This window comes from Vespula vulgaris, chromosome 7, assembly GCF_905475345.1.
Source record: "Vespula vulgaris chromosome 7, iyVesVulg1.1, whole genome shotgun sequence".
Taxonomy (NCBI): domain Eukaryota; kingdom Metazoa; phylum Arthropoda; class Insecta; order Hymenoptera; family Vespidae; genus Vespula; species Vespula vulgaris.
This window is the reverse complement of record NC_066592.1, coordinates 8,149,213-8,166,271: the sequence shown is the minus strand read 5'-3', so window position 1 is coordinate 8,166,271 and position 17,059 is coordinate 8,149,213. Positions and strand designations below refer to the sequence as shown.

The window sequence follows — 17,059 nt, the reverse complement described above, 5'->3', positions numbered from 1 at the left end:
TTCACTCATTCCATATTCTCTCTCGCTTTCTTGATCCTATAAATTAGGGGTTCCCATACTCGTGCTGAGAGAAGCGTTCTCTTTTTCACATATACACACGTTCGATTAGAGAACCCGTGCAGAGATCTTATGCCTGATAACGTAACCTCGCGACGATTTATTGGTCGGAAAGGGATAAGCGATTTTTTTGTGGTTTCCAAAGAAAAAAAAATAAAATAAAGAAAAAGGATAAAAAATTCAATCCATTTACCACTATTTCTTTGCTTCTTTTTTCTTTTTTTTTTTTTTTTACACACGATGTAGATTTCAATAGAAATTATAGATGAATATTATTGTAATATATGAAAATGTTATAGAATTACGATTTGTCGGTTCTATTTCTGTCGTCGATTTTATATACACATCGCAACGACACAAAATAAACTTCGAAATGCGTTATATTATTTTATAATTAATACTAATACTATTAATAATAATGATAATAATAATAATAAAAGAATGTCAAAGTATATCTCCTTAAATTTTAACTCAAATATTATAAAATTACGAATTATCGAATCTATTCGTATCATCGACTTTACACATGGATCTCAATGACAAATAAATCCCAAAACCTATTATCTTATTCCATAATACTAATATTAATGTTAATAATAAAAAAAAAATGGCAAAGTATATCCTTAAAATTCAACTTAGATATTATAAAATGACGAATTATCGAATCTATTCGTATCATCGACTTTATACATGGATCTCAATGACAAATAAATCCCAAAACCTATTATCTTATTCCATAATACTAATATTAATATTAATATTAATAATAAAAAAAAATGGCAAAGTATATCCTTAAAATTCAACTTAGATATTATAAAATTATCGAATCTATTCGTATCATCGACTTTATACATGGATCTCAATGACAAATAAATCCCGAAAACCTATTATCTTATTTCATAATACTAATATTAATATTAATAATAAAAAAAATGTCAAAGTATATCCTTAAAATTCAACTTAGATATTATAAAATTATCGAATCTATTCGTATCATCGACTTTATACATGGATCTCAATGACAAATAAATCCCAAAACCTATTATCTTATTCCATAATACTAATATTAATATTAATATTAATAATAAAAAAAAATGGCAAAGTATATCCTTAAAATTCAACTTAGATATTATAAAATTATCGAATCTATTCGTATCATCGACTTTATACATGGATCTCAATGACAAATAAATCCCGAAAACCTATTATCTTATTTCATAATACTGATATTAATATTAATAATAATAAAAAGAAAAGTCAAGATATATCTCCTTAAACTTCAACTCTAACATATCTATCCAAAAGGTGTCGCATTGAGGTTCTTCCTGCACCCCGTCGGAGGTCGCCACGAGCATCGAAGGGGGACGAAGGGTTTCTACTTATAGGGAGACTCCGTTGCAACGAAGGAAACACACTAAGGATCCGGAGGATCGTTCTTCGTAGCGTTTCTACAAGTTTCGACCACCGACCGAAGAAAGTTTCTCCTTTCTAACTATCCCGAAGCCAAGACCCTCCCTCTTCTCGTCGTCGATGCTACCCGTACATAGGAAGAAGAAGGATTTACTTGAACAAAACTACTCAGGCCCGCGTTGCTTGAGAGCCCTTCCTCCTTCGTGGATAGTAGAATACGAAGGGAGCTAAGAGATTTCGATTCGAAAGACGTTCAATATCTTTATTCCTTTAAACGACGAGAACCATGAGGACAAAATGCAAAAAAGACGATGTTCTAATAAACCGCCAGTTTTTATTTGCCAGTGATGCAAGTAAAAGAAGCGTTTGTCCTTGAGGTGTAACAAAAAAAAAAAGAAAGAAAGAAAGAAAGGATCTTAGCGTTTCTTTTTCTTCCTTTTTTTTAAATTTCTTTCTTATTTTATTTATTTATTTTTTCTTATTTTTTTTTAATCCTTTTTTTGCATTATTCAAAGCACATACTTAGCATAGAAACGTTCTTCCGGGTTATAGCTATTCCGTACTCCTTATTCTCGACGATACCTACGTACGTACGTACGTATACTACGTATGTATGTATGTATGTATGTAGATATACTATGTATGTATGTATGTATGTATGTATGTATGTATGTATGTATCTTTCTCTTTCTTTCTCCCTCTCTCTTTTTTTCTTTCTTTCTTTCTTTCTTTCTTTCTTTCTTTCCTTCTCCCTTTACCCTTCTTTCTTCTTCAGGATTCGCGAAGGGTGTTGTTCTGCCTGCTGAGGGTGACTCCAAGGGGACTCGTGAAGGTACGAGAAAGAAAAAGAGGAAGAGAAGGGAGGGTGAGGCAGAGGGACAAAAAAAAGAGAAAGAAATACTCGGGGCATGAAGGGAGAAAAAGAGAAAGCAAAGAGTGAATGAGTGAGTGAGTGAGTGAGTGAGTGAGTGAGCGAGTGAGCGAGAGAGAAAGAGAGAGAGAGAGGAGGGGATAATTCCACGGCTAAATATCGGTAAAAATCAATACTATCTCTTTCCTCGGCACTACCGGCACACCACCCAGTTAATAATGCAAGCCACGAGAACTCAAATTCGGAGTAGGTCTACGAGATCCGTTTCTTCTTAATTTTACCAAAGGATTTCATCTTAACGCATAACTCTCTCTTTCTCTTTCTCTCTCTTTTTAACTGTGAACTCTTCTACGATCGGTACTACTCTTCTACGAGTTAGAAAACTCTTTAAAAAATAATTGTAAGATAAATCCTTGATAATCTTACGAGGCATTAGAATATTCTCATTTAATGAGAGAGACGATATGAAATAAAAAAAGAAAGAATGAATTAGTGAAAAAATGGGAAAATGAAAGAGAGAGAGAGAGAGAGAGAGAGAGAGAGAGAGATCTTTAGAAGTGTCGCCTTTGGTATCGTGCATTTCGTGCTCAATTAGCGTTCAACGAGTCCCTCGATAAACGGACGAAAAGGTAAGAAGAGGAAGAGGAAAGAAGAAGAGGAAGAGGGGAAACTGATCTTCGAGAACTTTCTTCGAGTTAACTTTTTAGAGGTCGTGAACTTCGGCAAAGTAGTGCATGATCGTATCGTAAAAGTACGAGTATAATAATGCGAACGTTGTGTCGGAAGCGCGCGACGAGTGGGCTTGAAATACTCTTGAGACTTTGAAGAGAGAGAGAGAGAGAGAGATCGAATTGGAGATTATGAATGATCGATCATAAATTTGAGACGAGTGGACGGATCCAGGATCGATCGTAGTCCTTTTTGATGCATCCCTATCGGTCGTTTTATTTCCTCTTTATTTCATTACACGTAGGACTTATTTGGCTTGCATCACGATTACAGGAGCATCTTGAAGAAGGAAGAAAGAGAAAGAGAAAGAGAAAAAGAAAAAAAAGAAAAGAGAGATATACAGACAACACATTCGTGGAAAAGACAATGAACTGGTGAATTTAATTCGGCTCGGGATTGGACCAAGATTGATAAGGATGGATGATCGATGGTTGTTGAAAATACTGCGAATACGAAGCACTCGTCTCGTCAAGGACAAGACAACGAAGAAAGAAGAAGAAGAAGAAGAAGAAGAAGAAGGAGGAGGAGAAGAAAGAGAAGGGAGAGATAAAGATGAAGGTGGAGGTAGAGTAGAAGGAATATCCTGCCGACTGGGAAGGGGCTACAAAGCGATAGGAATGAGCTCGTGCTCGTCGTTTTCTCAAACGCTCTCTGGGTGAAACAGCGTGGAACCGCGGCTCGACCACGACCTGAGACAAACGGTAACGAAACGCACGCCGGAGATCCCGACATAGCGAGATCCCTCTACACGGCAAAGTGTAAACGGAGGTGGCAGACGCACGAGCAGAGTCGGCCCGACCACCACCACCACCACCACCACCACCACCACCACCACCATCACCACCACCACTACCTCCACCATCACTACCCCACCACCACCACCACCACCACCAGCACCGCCACCGTCACCGTCACCACCACCGCCACCTCTGTTCTCCTTCCCCTCTCGACTGGGGAAGACTGAAGGAGGAAAGAGAACCAGAGCGGTTCTCAACTTTTACTCTTCTAATCCTCGCTTCTCGAGTTAATCATTTCAACAAGATTCTCTCTCTATTAGAATCTCTCTCTCTCTCTCTCTGTATATGTATCATATATGTGTATATATATACGTACATACATACATGCATATATACATACACACACGCATATATATATATGTATGTATATATGTATATATATATATATATATGAGTATTCTAAGATGAAATGAAATCATCCGGGATGATTTAATCGCTCTGCTACGTTAAATTAACCCATCCTACGTATTCAGATTATATAGATTTATAGACAAGATATATACTCATTTATTTTCCGTAATATACATAGAATAAGAATACGAATCAATAAGAAAAAAATATTTGAAATAATTTAATATTCGCAATACTTGTTGACCCATCTCTCCGTCTACACCTTCCTAACCAATTCTCTCTAGATAATTAAAACAAAATCGGATAACGTTGCGAAAGGGTATTACGTTTTGATAGATATAACAACTACCATCTAACGAATGTCCCTTCGAGATATCTCTGCACGTGCCGCTAACTATCGATCGGTCGGTCACGACAGGACGATCGAATTTCAAGTCCTTGTCCCGATGTTTCTACGATGAAAAAGGAAAAGAAATCAAAATAGGTGGATGGAGAAAAGAATTATGATGATAAAACATCGACATGGTGATCGCGTTGAAAATAGAAAGATATAGTGGATGACAAATAATTCATAAATGACGGATCGAACGCGTTGAGATATCGTGAAAAATTAAAATATAAGAAACATGAGAACCGTCGTTCTTTCTCTCTCTCTCTCTCTCTCTCTCTCTCTCTCTCTCTCTCTCTCTCTCTCTCTCTCCCCTCTCCACAATCTCCTTCCTCCTCTGCCCCTCTTACCGACCGAGCCGCTCTCTCACCGTAACGCGGGGTAGCTAGGAGGGTTTAGGGAGAAAGGAGGGAAGGGGAGGTGGGTCGCGTACAACAACGTACAAAAGTCCGCATCACCTCCCTCGGTACAAATCAAGTCAAAAGTATTTCACCGTTCAAAACAACAGCGATTTTTCAAAGAATTTTTTCTATCCATTTTTTCGATATTTTGGAAAAATAAGTTTTCTTTGAGAAGACGTACGTACACGTGCTATATGCTTTTTTTTTTCTTTTTCTTTCCACCACCTATCTCTCCCCTCCCCCCTTCACTCTTCACTTACCGATTTACAGGTATGAGTCACGATTATATTTCTTTTTTTTTTCCTTTTTGTACGAATTTTTCTTTTTTTTTTTTCTTTTTCTTTTTTTTTTTGTAATGAACAATTTTCATCGTACTTAAGAAGAAATAGATTAAAATACGAAGAACGAATTCTAAGGGTGCCTCAGATCAAGAAGAATGTGGACTGACCGGAATACAAGCGATAAATAACAGTGACTACCTGGGAAACAATCTTATCTAGGAATATCCGCGCCTCTTGAAAACAACTTGCAGCGTCCTCTCGTGTTCTACATGTCGATGATATGCACCTCGACCTTCGTCCTTCTCTACCTTCTCCTTTCCTCTCTTCTCTTCTTTTAACTTCCCTCTTTCTTCTCCCTTTACTCTTCCTCCTCCTATCGGAAGGACGAAGGAAGCGGCTCTGACTCGCGTGAGCACGTTAAAACTTGGAAGAAGGGAGACTTCCGGTTAAGGACTAATTAAATTCGCGAAGAGTCCCACTCGCAAAGTAATTACACTATCCAATGAGACTTTCATCGTGTTGCATTATGCACCATCTTCTTATCGCACGTTCCGCCGGAACGATAATTGCTACTTCGTATAACACTCCCCACATGTTGCCCACCCGAATCATAATCGCGTTACAATGCCACAGAATTTGAAGGAAAAGAAAAAAAGGTAAAAAATAAAAAAAAAAATAAAAAAGAGGAGAGAAAAATCAGATCGGGCAAACTATAATTTTTTATCAATTAAATATAAACTGCGCTGAGAACATATCCATCGTATTTCTCTTAAAATTTTCAATTAACGTTTGATCCATAACTGAGAGTGGTCCGTGTATATTTTATATATATATATATATATATATATATATAAATTAACTATAATATAAATACGCGAAACTAAATAATGACTGATGATAAAATACACCGTAACGATATTTAAGTATATTAAAGTAAATTAATGGACACTCACCCTTGGTCCATTCTATCGACGGGACCACCAGGACCCATCATGGCCGGATGTCCAGGTCCCATCGGACCCGTCATGGGATGCCCTCCAGGTCCGAAAGGACTTCCAGGTGGCATACCGTACTGTGGTCCACCAAAGGGTTGACCAGGTGAAGGGAAATGAGGATTGCCACCTCCTGGAGGTACGAAAGGTGGACCGGAGGAACCAGGTCTACCGACGAACTGAGGCGGTCCTCCAGAGGGTGAACCAAATGGACTAGGTCCGGGCCCATTGTAGGGTGGCCCGGAATTGTTAGGTGGAGGTGGAAATCCGGAGGAGTTTGGCTGTGGTCCAGGACCAGGCGTTGACGAACCACTCGGTGCTGGAGACGCTGTATACTGAGGTGTTGCCGAACCAGGTGGTGGCCCTTGATACGGTGGCGCACCCGCTGGACTTCCAGCCCCACCAGGAAACGGACTTGGTCCTTGAAAACCAGCATTACTAGGTGGCCCACCCGTATTATTGTAAGGGCCCGATGCCGGACCTCCACCTTGACCAACAGAATTTGGCGTAAAAGGTGATGCCTCCGAGCCGGGCGGCGGGCCCTTCCAGGAGGCTGGTGTCCCTGGATCCTCCAGCGTGGTGGTGGCTGCCAATGGCGTGTTCAGGCGGCTGCAGCCTGGCAAAAAAATATTATACATGTAACTGTAATATTTTCTGACTCGAAAGGAGAAAACTTGATAAAAGCGATTCCAAGGAAGAAAGATTCCATATTACAGTATTATTTTGTTGATAACATTCTAAGTTGATTTTGATTTAGTATTATTATAACTGTATGCGAGATATGTATATGTGATTGTTATGAAGAGACATACTTGGTACTTATAGAAAACTTAGCGCGTCACTGATCTATCAAGCGTACTATAATACCGTTTATAGAATATCTTCAATTTTTAGTACAGTAAAGACTTTATCTCAAGTTGTATACTTCCATTATCATAAACGTTTTCTATTCTTTAATCTAAAATCATTGCGTGTCAACTAAATAAGGACGTTATGACAGTGACGTAACATACAAAAGACTAGTTTGCTACGTATAACAACGTTCTTTGACGGAAACAACGTTCTTAAGCTTTCTGGCATTATACAAAGCTGTCGAGAAGGACAACGACACAGAATATATATAAAGAACTCTATCAACATAGACTCCGTATCCATCAAGCAACCTACGCAGCCTATCTAACCTACAACCTAACCTCCACAAGAGGTAAGCTACAACGTTAAAACAAAACGAATAAAAATAAAATAGATACAAAAACTCACCATTATTCGTCCCATTGGCCTTCATTGTCCTACGTTCCACCGATTCATTCCATAGCACCGATCACACACCGTAGTAAAATCCAGCACGAGATTAAAAACGGTCGGAACGAAAAAAGGTGAGAAAATAAAAGCTCTCGTTGTCGAGCAATCGATTAAGGCCGATTATCTCGTACGAAGTAAGATATATTCCGCGCGAGAACGTTAAGAATAATACGAAACTCTGAACGTTTGAGGTTATGTACCGGCAACCTAACCTCCAATACGTCGAAGGAGACCGATTCGCGAGTGGGAACGAAGTACGATTGCTCCCTTTTAATTCGCGCACAACACAGATCACTGTTCTCTCGGGATTCTCGATCGCGTGCAGGGTCTCGCGCGCGTACTTACCGGAAGATAGTTCGATTCTCGAAGATAGAAAGAGGAGCCGCCGTGTCGCGGTCGCGTCGCCGGCATCTTCGCGGTCGCGCTTTATTTCGTGTTGCTCTCACCCCTCTCAGAACGTCCCGCACGAGCTCGCGCCGTTATACGAACGCGGACCGAGCGAGGGACGCGTGCGGAGGCCCGACATCCCGCTCAAGTCTCATTCATCGTCGCACTGTAGAAAAAAAAAAGTTCATGGATTTACGACGGGCCAAAACACGAGCGTAGACAGAGACAGAGACAGAGACAGAGACAGAGACAGAGAGAGAGAAATAGAGACAGACAGAGAAAGAGAGAGAGAGAGAGAGAGAGAGAAAGAGAGAGTAGCGACAGCGGTGGCAGACGCGCACACGACGCGCACACGACGCGCTACGCGCACACACACTCACACGCACACGCGCTCGCTCTCTCGTGCCGAGAGAGAGCGGCAGCGGAGCAACGGCACACACGACGATATTATGATGACGATAGCGAAGAGACCATGAAGATCACGACGACGATCACAACGACGACAGCGACGACGCCGACGACGACGACGACGACGATCACGAGGATAACGGCGACGGCGGCGACGGCGGCGACGGCGACAACGACAACGACGACGACGATGACAGTGACGACGATGACGACGGTGACGACGTGACGTGACCAAGCGAAAGATTACGCCGATGTACGACGACGAGAACGACGAGGATGGCGTGCGCGGGGTGCGAGTGAGAGGGAACGAGAAGGAGAGCCGAGCGCGAATAAACACCACCGGAGTCAGTCACAGACGCACCTCTCTCTTCGACAGGGACGTGCGCGCCGTCGATGGCGCCACCGATGCTCCCCCTTCTCTCGTGTTCACTCACTCACACTCGCTTTCTCTGTCTCTATCTCTGTCTCTCTCTCTCTCTCTCTTTCCTTCTTTCTCTTTCTTTCTCTTTCTTTCTCTCTCTCTCTCCCTTTCTTTTCCTCTTACTATTCCTCTACCGAAACAAAGTTTCCTTCTCTTACAACTATCACGAGTTTGTATCTAACGTCAACGGAAGATATCATTTGACGAGTTTTAAAACGACACGACGAACGAGCTAGATACTTTCGAAATAACTCGGAATATAAAAAATTGTATTGTAGCTCAGGCGTTCCTACTTTTTCTCGACTATTCTTCTTCTGTATTTCGTCGACGTTTCTTTTCGAAGTGGTGCAATCGGTCGGTTCTTCTCTCTCGCCTCCCTCCCCTCCCCCTCTCCTGTCCCCTCACACGTGCGCACCTCTCCGTCGGCCGCGAGGAAATGCAGGTACGCACGTGCGCGTCAGGGACGTAACAAGCCAACGACCAAAGGGGCGCACGCACGCACACACCTTCGCAACGGGACACCCGGACAGCGACCACGTGTTCGCTCTCTCCTTCTCGCTCCTTCCTTCCTCCTTCTCTCTCTCTCTCTCTCTCTCTCTCTCTCTCTCTCTCTCTCTCTCTGCCTATCTATCTATCTATCTTCGTCTCTCTTTCTCTTCTCCGTTCGCCTTGCGCGCTCCGAAGCGTCAACTAGTGGATGATCTCTTCCTTGGCCATCAGCAACGATCGTCGGCGCGTCGCGCGTGAACGCGAAACTCTGCTGCCATTTTTATTGAGGCCGATGCATCGGCCCAGTCGAGCGCACCCCGCCCAATCCGTACGCACCTTAACCATCCTCCCTTTTACTTCTTCCTACCATTTAACTTCCAAGTCGCAACGTTTCCTTCTCACTTTCTACTTATATATTTTTCGTTTCCACATAACCTTTCACGATCTCATCGTGATACGTTCCGTTCCGTTCTGTTCTGTTCTGTTCTGTTCTGTTCTGTTCGTTCGATTTTAACGAAACTCCAAAACGAAATCGTAAACGTCGTACATGCGTATATCACGAAATACGTCGAGATAATAAAATAGAGAGGTTATAGGTTAAACGATACGAATAAAAAGAGCGACGGGATTGTTCCACTCATTTCTTTTTTCTCGCAACAGCACGTCGTCCTCGTCCTCGTCCTCGTCCTCGTCCTCGTCGTAATGATCGTTCTCGTCGTCCTCGTCGTCGTACATATCACCGCACGCTTACAATTAGGATAAAGTACGACGTGGAAGAAAGAGAGAGATAGGTAGATAGAATGAGACAGAGAGGTAGAAAGAGAGAAAGAGAGATAGATAGGTAGAGAATACGAAGGTGAATCCGCGCTTGCCGCACGATTAATTTTAACACCGTTCAGGATTATTATCCCGCGAGCCCTCTAATTTCCGATCGATTAATCGAGAGGAGGAAAGTTTGGCGGTGTCGCCTGTTGCATGCGTGACCCTATCTCTCTCTCTCTCTCTCTCTCTCTCACACTCATTCACTCACTCGTTCGCTCGCTTACGCTCTCTTGCTTCATTGTTTTGGCCTTTCCGCGTGTCGACTACGGAATCACACAATGATTTCGATTCGGGGAACGTATTCCTCATGGAAAAGGGAAGAAAAACGAAAGGACAGGAAAGAAAAACATTATACACAATTTTACGAAGAACGTGTACTCTTCGCCGTTCCTTCGAAATAAATAAATAGATAGAGGAAAAAAAAAAGAAAGAAAGAAAGAAAGAAAATGGAACGTAACGAACGAATCGAAGAATTCGAGAAAGAAGAGAAATCTTGAATGAAGGAAGAAAAATAAGTTGGTCTATCCCACGTGGTATACGTATACGTGCGTGCACGTTTCTGTATACGGCCCTGACCGCGACGAGGACGAACGGTTGGGGGCGCGGGGCCGTGGCGTGGGTCGGGGATGGGGGAGGAGGAGGGGTCACGGAAAAAGGGAGAGCCGGTGTGCAGAGCACCCCCGAGCGCAACGACTGTCTACGTCTTTCTCCTTTTAACCAATAGATTCGTTTCTCTTTCCTTTTCTTTTTCTCCTTCCTTCTTCTTTTTGCTTATATCTTTGTCGAGTTAAATCCATAAAAGAAAAAAGATCGAATCGATCATGACGCAACGTCATCGATGTAATCATACCAAAGTAAAAGAAAGAGAATGTATTGTCTTCAATTAATTTAGATATTTCGGAACAATTAATAGTACGCGAACATCTGGAGAAACGATTGGGGGAAAGAGAGATGGATAGATAAAGAGAAAGAAATAGAGATTGAAAGATAGATAGAGAGAGAGAGAGAGAGAGAGAGAGAGAGAGAGAGAGAGAGAGAACCTTTTCCGCGCGCGTACGCTACCGCGTCGGCCGCCACATTTTTTCCCCCTCCCACGAGGCGCCACGGCCTTTCAAAGTCCTCCCTCGACACTCGCCGCTTGACAGTGTCACCCTAAAAATCAATAAGGGGTTCACCCCTCGGCCCTACCCACCCTCCTTGCGCCTTCTATTCCTCTGCGCTTCCTCCTCCGCTTTACTCCCTCTCTTTCTCTCTTTCTCTCTCTCTCTCTCTCTCTCTCTCTTTCTATCTTTCCATCTTTTTCTCTTTCCTTCTCTATCTCTTTCTATCTCTCTTTCTCTTTCTCTCTCTTTCTCGTTCTCTTTCTATCTCTTTCTTTCTTCTTTTTCTATCTAGCTCACTCGTTTCCTTTCGACGGACCAAGAACGAGGGTAGAGAGGGTACACGTCGGCAGGGAGGTCACGCCGTCCGGACGGCTTCGTCATTCTATTAGGCGACGATACGTCGAGAAGAGGCGACGCTTAACGCTCCGAACTATCGCTCGACTGACTCTGTCTTTTTCTCTCTCTCTTTCTATGTATCACATATATACATAACTATCTATCTATCTATCTATCTATCTATCTATCTATCTATCTATCTTTCTCTTTCTATATATCCATACATAAACACACATATACACGTATTCTCTCTCTCTCTCTCTTTCTTTTTGTCTTTCTTTCCTTCTTTCTTTTTTCTCTCTCCCTTTTTTCTTTTTGTATTTTTTTATTTTGTATATCTTTTCTCCCTCCTCTTCTTCCCTTCTTCCTCCCTTTGCTTTTTTCTCTTTCCATAACCTACTTACATAATACATACCTTGCACACTCACTATAATTAATACGAATATGTGAATGTGTTTCTTTATTCCTTCCCACTTATATACCCTTATAAGCGAGAAAACTTATTAAATATATAATGCTCGGTTCGCCGTCAATTTGCAAGTTTCATCGTCGCGCTCTCCTGCTTTCTTTCCTTCCTCCCTCTTACCGGGTCGTTCGAACGGAAAGGATAGTAGAGGATCGTGAAAGTAGGCACTGGGACTATCGCGAAAGTATGACGTGTAATCTCGATCCGAATGAAAAATCGTTTCGGGTTTTAAGTATGCCGGCCGTTCTCACATTGCATTCGTGTATTTTAAGTTCGTCTTGGAAGGAAAAAGGAAAAGAAAAAAAGGGAGAAGGTAGAAGAAAAGGAGAGGAAGGGGAAAGAAAGAAAAAAACGATGCGAAAGATAAGGAAGATAGAGGAAAGAAAAAAAGATAGGGTAGAAAAGAAAGACAGAGAGAGAGAGAAAAGTTGAAGAATACGATACACGCGAGGACTTTCTTAACATGTCGTAGAATAGCGCGAAGAGAGTTTAGAAAAGCGTAGCGAAGCGGCTCGCTAGCACGAGCCACGGTGCATCTTATTCACCCACGAGTCTCAAGGACGTACTCGACGTACCGTCTTTGCATAGAAATGCGCACCGTAGAAGAGAGATGCTCGGCTACGCGAGAAAGAATCGTGCTACCGTCTCGTACCGTCTCGTTCGAGCGGCTATGCTTCTTCTTCGAACCTCGGAATCTCCTTCCGCTAAAAGAGAGAATTTTCATTTTCTTTCGTGAAAATAGTAGTCTATGTATCGAGAATAGGAAAATGGAAAAAAGAGAAGGAAAAGAAGAAAACGAAAATGAAAGAGACGTTCAGCGCGTCGAATTTTTATCAAAATCTATGCGTCTGCTTTTGCTTAAAATAAGTAACTCATAGTTATTAAAAAAATTTATATATATATATGTATATTTGTTAAAGATATAGTAAAAAGATGTTTGATAAATTTACTTTCGCGGATCATCGCAAGTAAAATGAAATTCTTAAGGATCGATTTAAAATATCGTATTACAAGTTTTTTTAATAAGACGTATAAAAAAGGGGGAAAGATGGAAAGAATGATGGAAAAACAAGAATAACAAATGAAAAAGTATATAAAGGGAAATAAAAAGAATAGAAATGAAATATAATAAAATATAATACAAGAGAAACAAAATATATCTCATAAATATTCGATGATACACAGTAGTTGGAATCTGAAATCAGAAATCTGATATGGTTCAGCACCCGATATTCCAGATTGTGTTTTCCGTAATACGTATTGATGTTCGTTATAGATACCAGTCTATAATGTGTTACGGTTGATATGACAGAAACGGATTGACCAATGGGAATGAACGGAGTAGTCGAGATCGATTCGGTTCGAATCGGATTGGTCTGGAGTAATCGTTCGTTTTAGGATCTAGAACCGATCAACGTTCGGTCCAGCTTGGGAAACGTTTACGGAACAAGATATATCCTATAGAAGATCAGTACTCTTCCTCAGGGACGAAGAGACCGATCGGTACTCTGGATTAGCACTCTACGATTCACTCAAGTTAGCGATGGTCAACAGCAGTCACTCAGAGATTTAGGAAACCGAAACTGGAATGCTCTTCTCAAAATTGATACTTACACTAAGAGCGATGACACCGATAAACATTCGGTTAAACTAAACGATACCTAAGCCAAATCAATCCTCCCAGTTTCGGCACAATTAATGTCTAAGGTGGTCACTTAGTAGTCTCAGCTGACAGTAATCGATCGAAAGAAAAGCAAGCAATATTACGAGAATAGAAATGACATTGGAATTGATCGATCGAATCGATTCTTATTATCCGTTACGCCATTTTCTTATAGATCGAACGAACGAAAGAACAAAAAAAGAAAAAGAAAAAAAAACGCGAGAACGTATCGAAACAAAAAAATAACATAAACATATATATATATATATACTATAAAAGTATACGACAGAAGAGTATAGAATCAGAATTAACAAGGACGCGATTAAAGATTCGTGGATAGAATGAACGAAATGATGAAGACGAAGAAAGTAGTCACCAGTGGAGAAAATGGTTATCAAAACCATGCGTGGAGAGAGAAAGAGGACAAGATAAGGAAGGAAAAAGAAGAGAGATGTGAAGAGAGAGGGTGGTTGGGAGATCGAGCTAGGGAAAAAATAAGAAAAAGAGGAAGAATGAGGGAAAAAATAGAAAACAGAAAACTGGAACGAGGGTCGCTATTTTCTTGTCGTTGATTTTCGTGTCGAGAGCGAGCACGTGGTTCGGCACGAGGCGAGTGACAGTCTCGGACAGTTCGTACACAAGTACGTTCCACTGACCCCCGCTCGAACGACGATCCGAGAGACGAACAAGAGAACACACCGGCCCTTGGGGGTGGCGCACGTGCTCTAGCGGACTTCTCCTGCGCTTTTGCTTCGCGACTACGACGACTAGTCTGATCCTCCTCTTCTCTCACTCTCTCTTACTCTCTCTTACTCTCTCTCTCTCTCTCTCTCTCGGTTTCTCTTGGTTTCTCTCGTTCGGTGTCTCTCGGTTTCTCTCGGTCTCTCTCGTTTTCTCTCGTCTCTATCTCTATCTCTATCTCTATCATTGTCTCTGTCTCTCTCTTCCTTGCTTCCGACCAAGCAACCCCCTCCCTCCGATCTCTCCCTCTCCATCCTTCAAAGATATTAGGATAAGTTTCATTCATACGAAGTTCGGAACAAATCTCAACCTTCGGAAAACGGCTGACCCTACCGACGAAGTAAACGAGTTACGCTCGAGTTCGTACAATTTCAAATATTTCCTAACAGATTTTCTATTTACGTAATAACGATGATGACGTAATTCGTTTCATTCGTTTATGAGTTCCTTAATCAATCCATGATATAATAGTTACGAGTAAGTAAGTAAGTAAGTAAGTAAGTAAGTAAGTAAGTAAATAAGTGAGTAGATAAGTTTGTAATAAGTATTATTAACAAAAAGATCATGATATCGATTAAATGTATATGCGACGAATAAATCAAACGAAATCGATCGAAGAAAAGAATTGCGATTGTAACAATGGGGATAGGAGAAGAGGGAAATAGTAGAAGGTACGAGTGGAAGAAAAAAGATAGAGAAAAGAAACAAGAAAGTCGCATATTTGTTCGCTCTCAACGTTGTTTCGAAACTTTTGCTACGTATAAGCACGAAGTCGAAAACCTTGGAGTCCGTGTTACGTGTACGTATATTCACACGCATTCACACACACGTACGCACGACGTACGCATGCGCGCGATACACACACATACAAATGCAAAGTTGAGGTTCGTGTAATGGGAAGACCAGAAGCAGGAGTAGAAGAACAAGAAGTAGAAGAACAAGAACAAGAAGAACAAGGAAGAAGAAAAAGAAAAAGAAGAAGAAGAAGAAGAAGAAGAAGAAGAAGAAGAAGAGGCAAAGCAACGAAGTGTTTGTGGTCGGCAGCACGATGTGGTGTGCAAGAAGGTCGGATGGGAACGAACACGCATAAAATCGACTCTAAGACGAAGAAAGAAGAATAGAACGGATAGAAGGAGAAAAAGAGAGGAAAGGAAAGAAGAGGAAAGGCAGAAGGTATAGGTCGATACGGTAAACTATTGTCTAGTGGGCGAAGAACTCATGAGAACCGGCCGGAAGAACGACGTCACGTCGGTTACACACGTTCTCTGTCTCTCTTTCTCTCATTCTTTTGCACTCTTTCTCTCTCATTCTTTTTTCTGTCTGTCTCTCTCTCTCTCTCTCTCTCTTTTTCTCTTTCTTTAATACTGAACGTCGTTTCTCCGTCGAACTACGACAGACGATGTCGAGAGGTCGATTCGTACGTTCAAGGATCGCACGTTTCCACCCACGTTCTCTTCAAAACCATGTCGTTCTTGCTCTCGATCGATATAACAAACTACGACCACATACGTACAATGGCAAAACATATTGATAAACTATCGACACCGACTTTCTTGATCTTTGATCCTCCGATCGAAATTTTAACGTACAAATCTGAGATCTATAATCGTTGTTAAGAAATATATATATATATATATATACATTTTACTTTATTTTTTTCTGTAAGGTATGTGTGAGTGAAAAAAAAAGAAAAGTAAAATAAAGAAGAGAAAGAATTGAAATAACAACAACAAATCGATAACAAAAACAAAGAAAAAAAAAGAAAAGAGTACTTCCTACTGGGTGACCCCCTCTTCTCCCAGCCACCCACCCACCAACCAACTCGTTGTAAAAGGCCAACTCTCGAATGTCGCACGTTCTACGCAAACTCAGTTTCGGTGGTTGGCAGTATCGACGAAGAAATTACCGTGCCTTTATTTCCTTGCCATGGTCGAAAGATACATATCTGAGAGAGAAAGAGAGAAAGTGAGAGAGAGTTTATGAAAGGCAAGCGGGTAGGCGGGAGGGCTGAAGAGGGGGTGATGTGGGACTAGTGGGACCTTAGGGGGACAGAGTAGAGATACATACAAACACGCAAACACACTTACACATACACACAAGGATCTACAAATCGAATACGACGACGAGACAGACTTTTCGAAAATTTTGTCTCCGAGTGGCAGGTATAGGCGATGGCCGCAAGTTACACAAAGGTAGTTTAACGTGCGGCGATGTGCGGACAATGCTACACCGGAGTATGTTTGTCGGTTGTCACCGAGGGATGAAGAGGCAAACACAATTCCACCCCACCGTTTCGGTCACCGCGTTGCACAGAGCAACGCGCGTGCTTACTTGTATGCTTCTATATAGATATCTATGTATGGATGTGTAGATACCAGTGTGTGTGTGTGTGTTTATGCGTGTACATACGTATGTATGTATGTAATCCATCGGAGAACTTATGTTAGTATTTGTTTGTATGCGAAGGTATGCGTACGTTATGTCACTAACGTCACAAAATGCATCATCAACCTGTTTGTGCGTTTGGCAGTTGTGTTATATAAATCCTTCAATTAATTTAATCTTTCCGTAATTAATCATTTAAATGAAACATATTTGATTAACTTTTAAGTAATAAAGAAGATGATGTAACTACGGTTTTACA

At 41.4% G+C, this 17,059-nt stretch overlaps 1 protein-coding gene across 2 annotated transcripts in view; it reads right to left on the bottom strand.

Moving 5' to 3' along the window:
* The window catches only part of LOC127065426 (LIM domain-binding protein 2), a 123,225-nt gene extending 114,393 nt beyond the window's left edge, over positions 1-8,832 (bottom strand). The window contains exons 1-3 of one of the 2 annotated variants that reach the window (XM_050997749.1): positions 8,347-8,832; positions 7,538-8,132; positions 6,239-6,893 (exon numbers count right to left, since the gene is read on the bottom strand). In XM_050997749.1, the coding sequence (XP_050853706.1) occupies positions 6,239-6,893; positions 7,538-7,562 (680 nt within the window). In that variant the 5' untranslated portion in view covers positions 7,563-8,132; positions 8,347-8,832. Of the gene's footprint in view, positions 1-6,238; positions 6,894-7,537 lie in introns of both variants that reach the window. The other variant, XM_050997750.1, reaches the window with a different exon arrangement.
* Between the last annotated feature and the right edge of the window lie 8,227 nt (positions 8,833-17,059).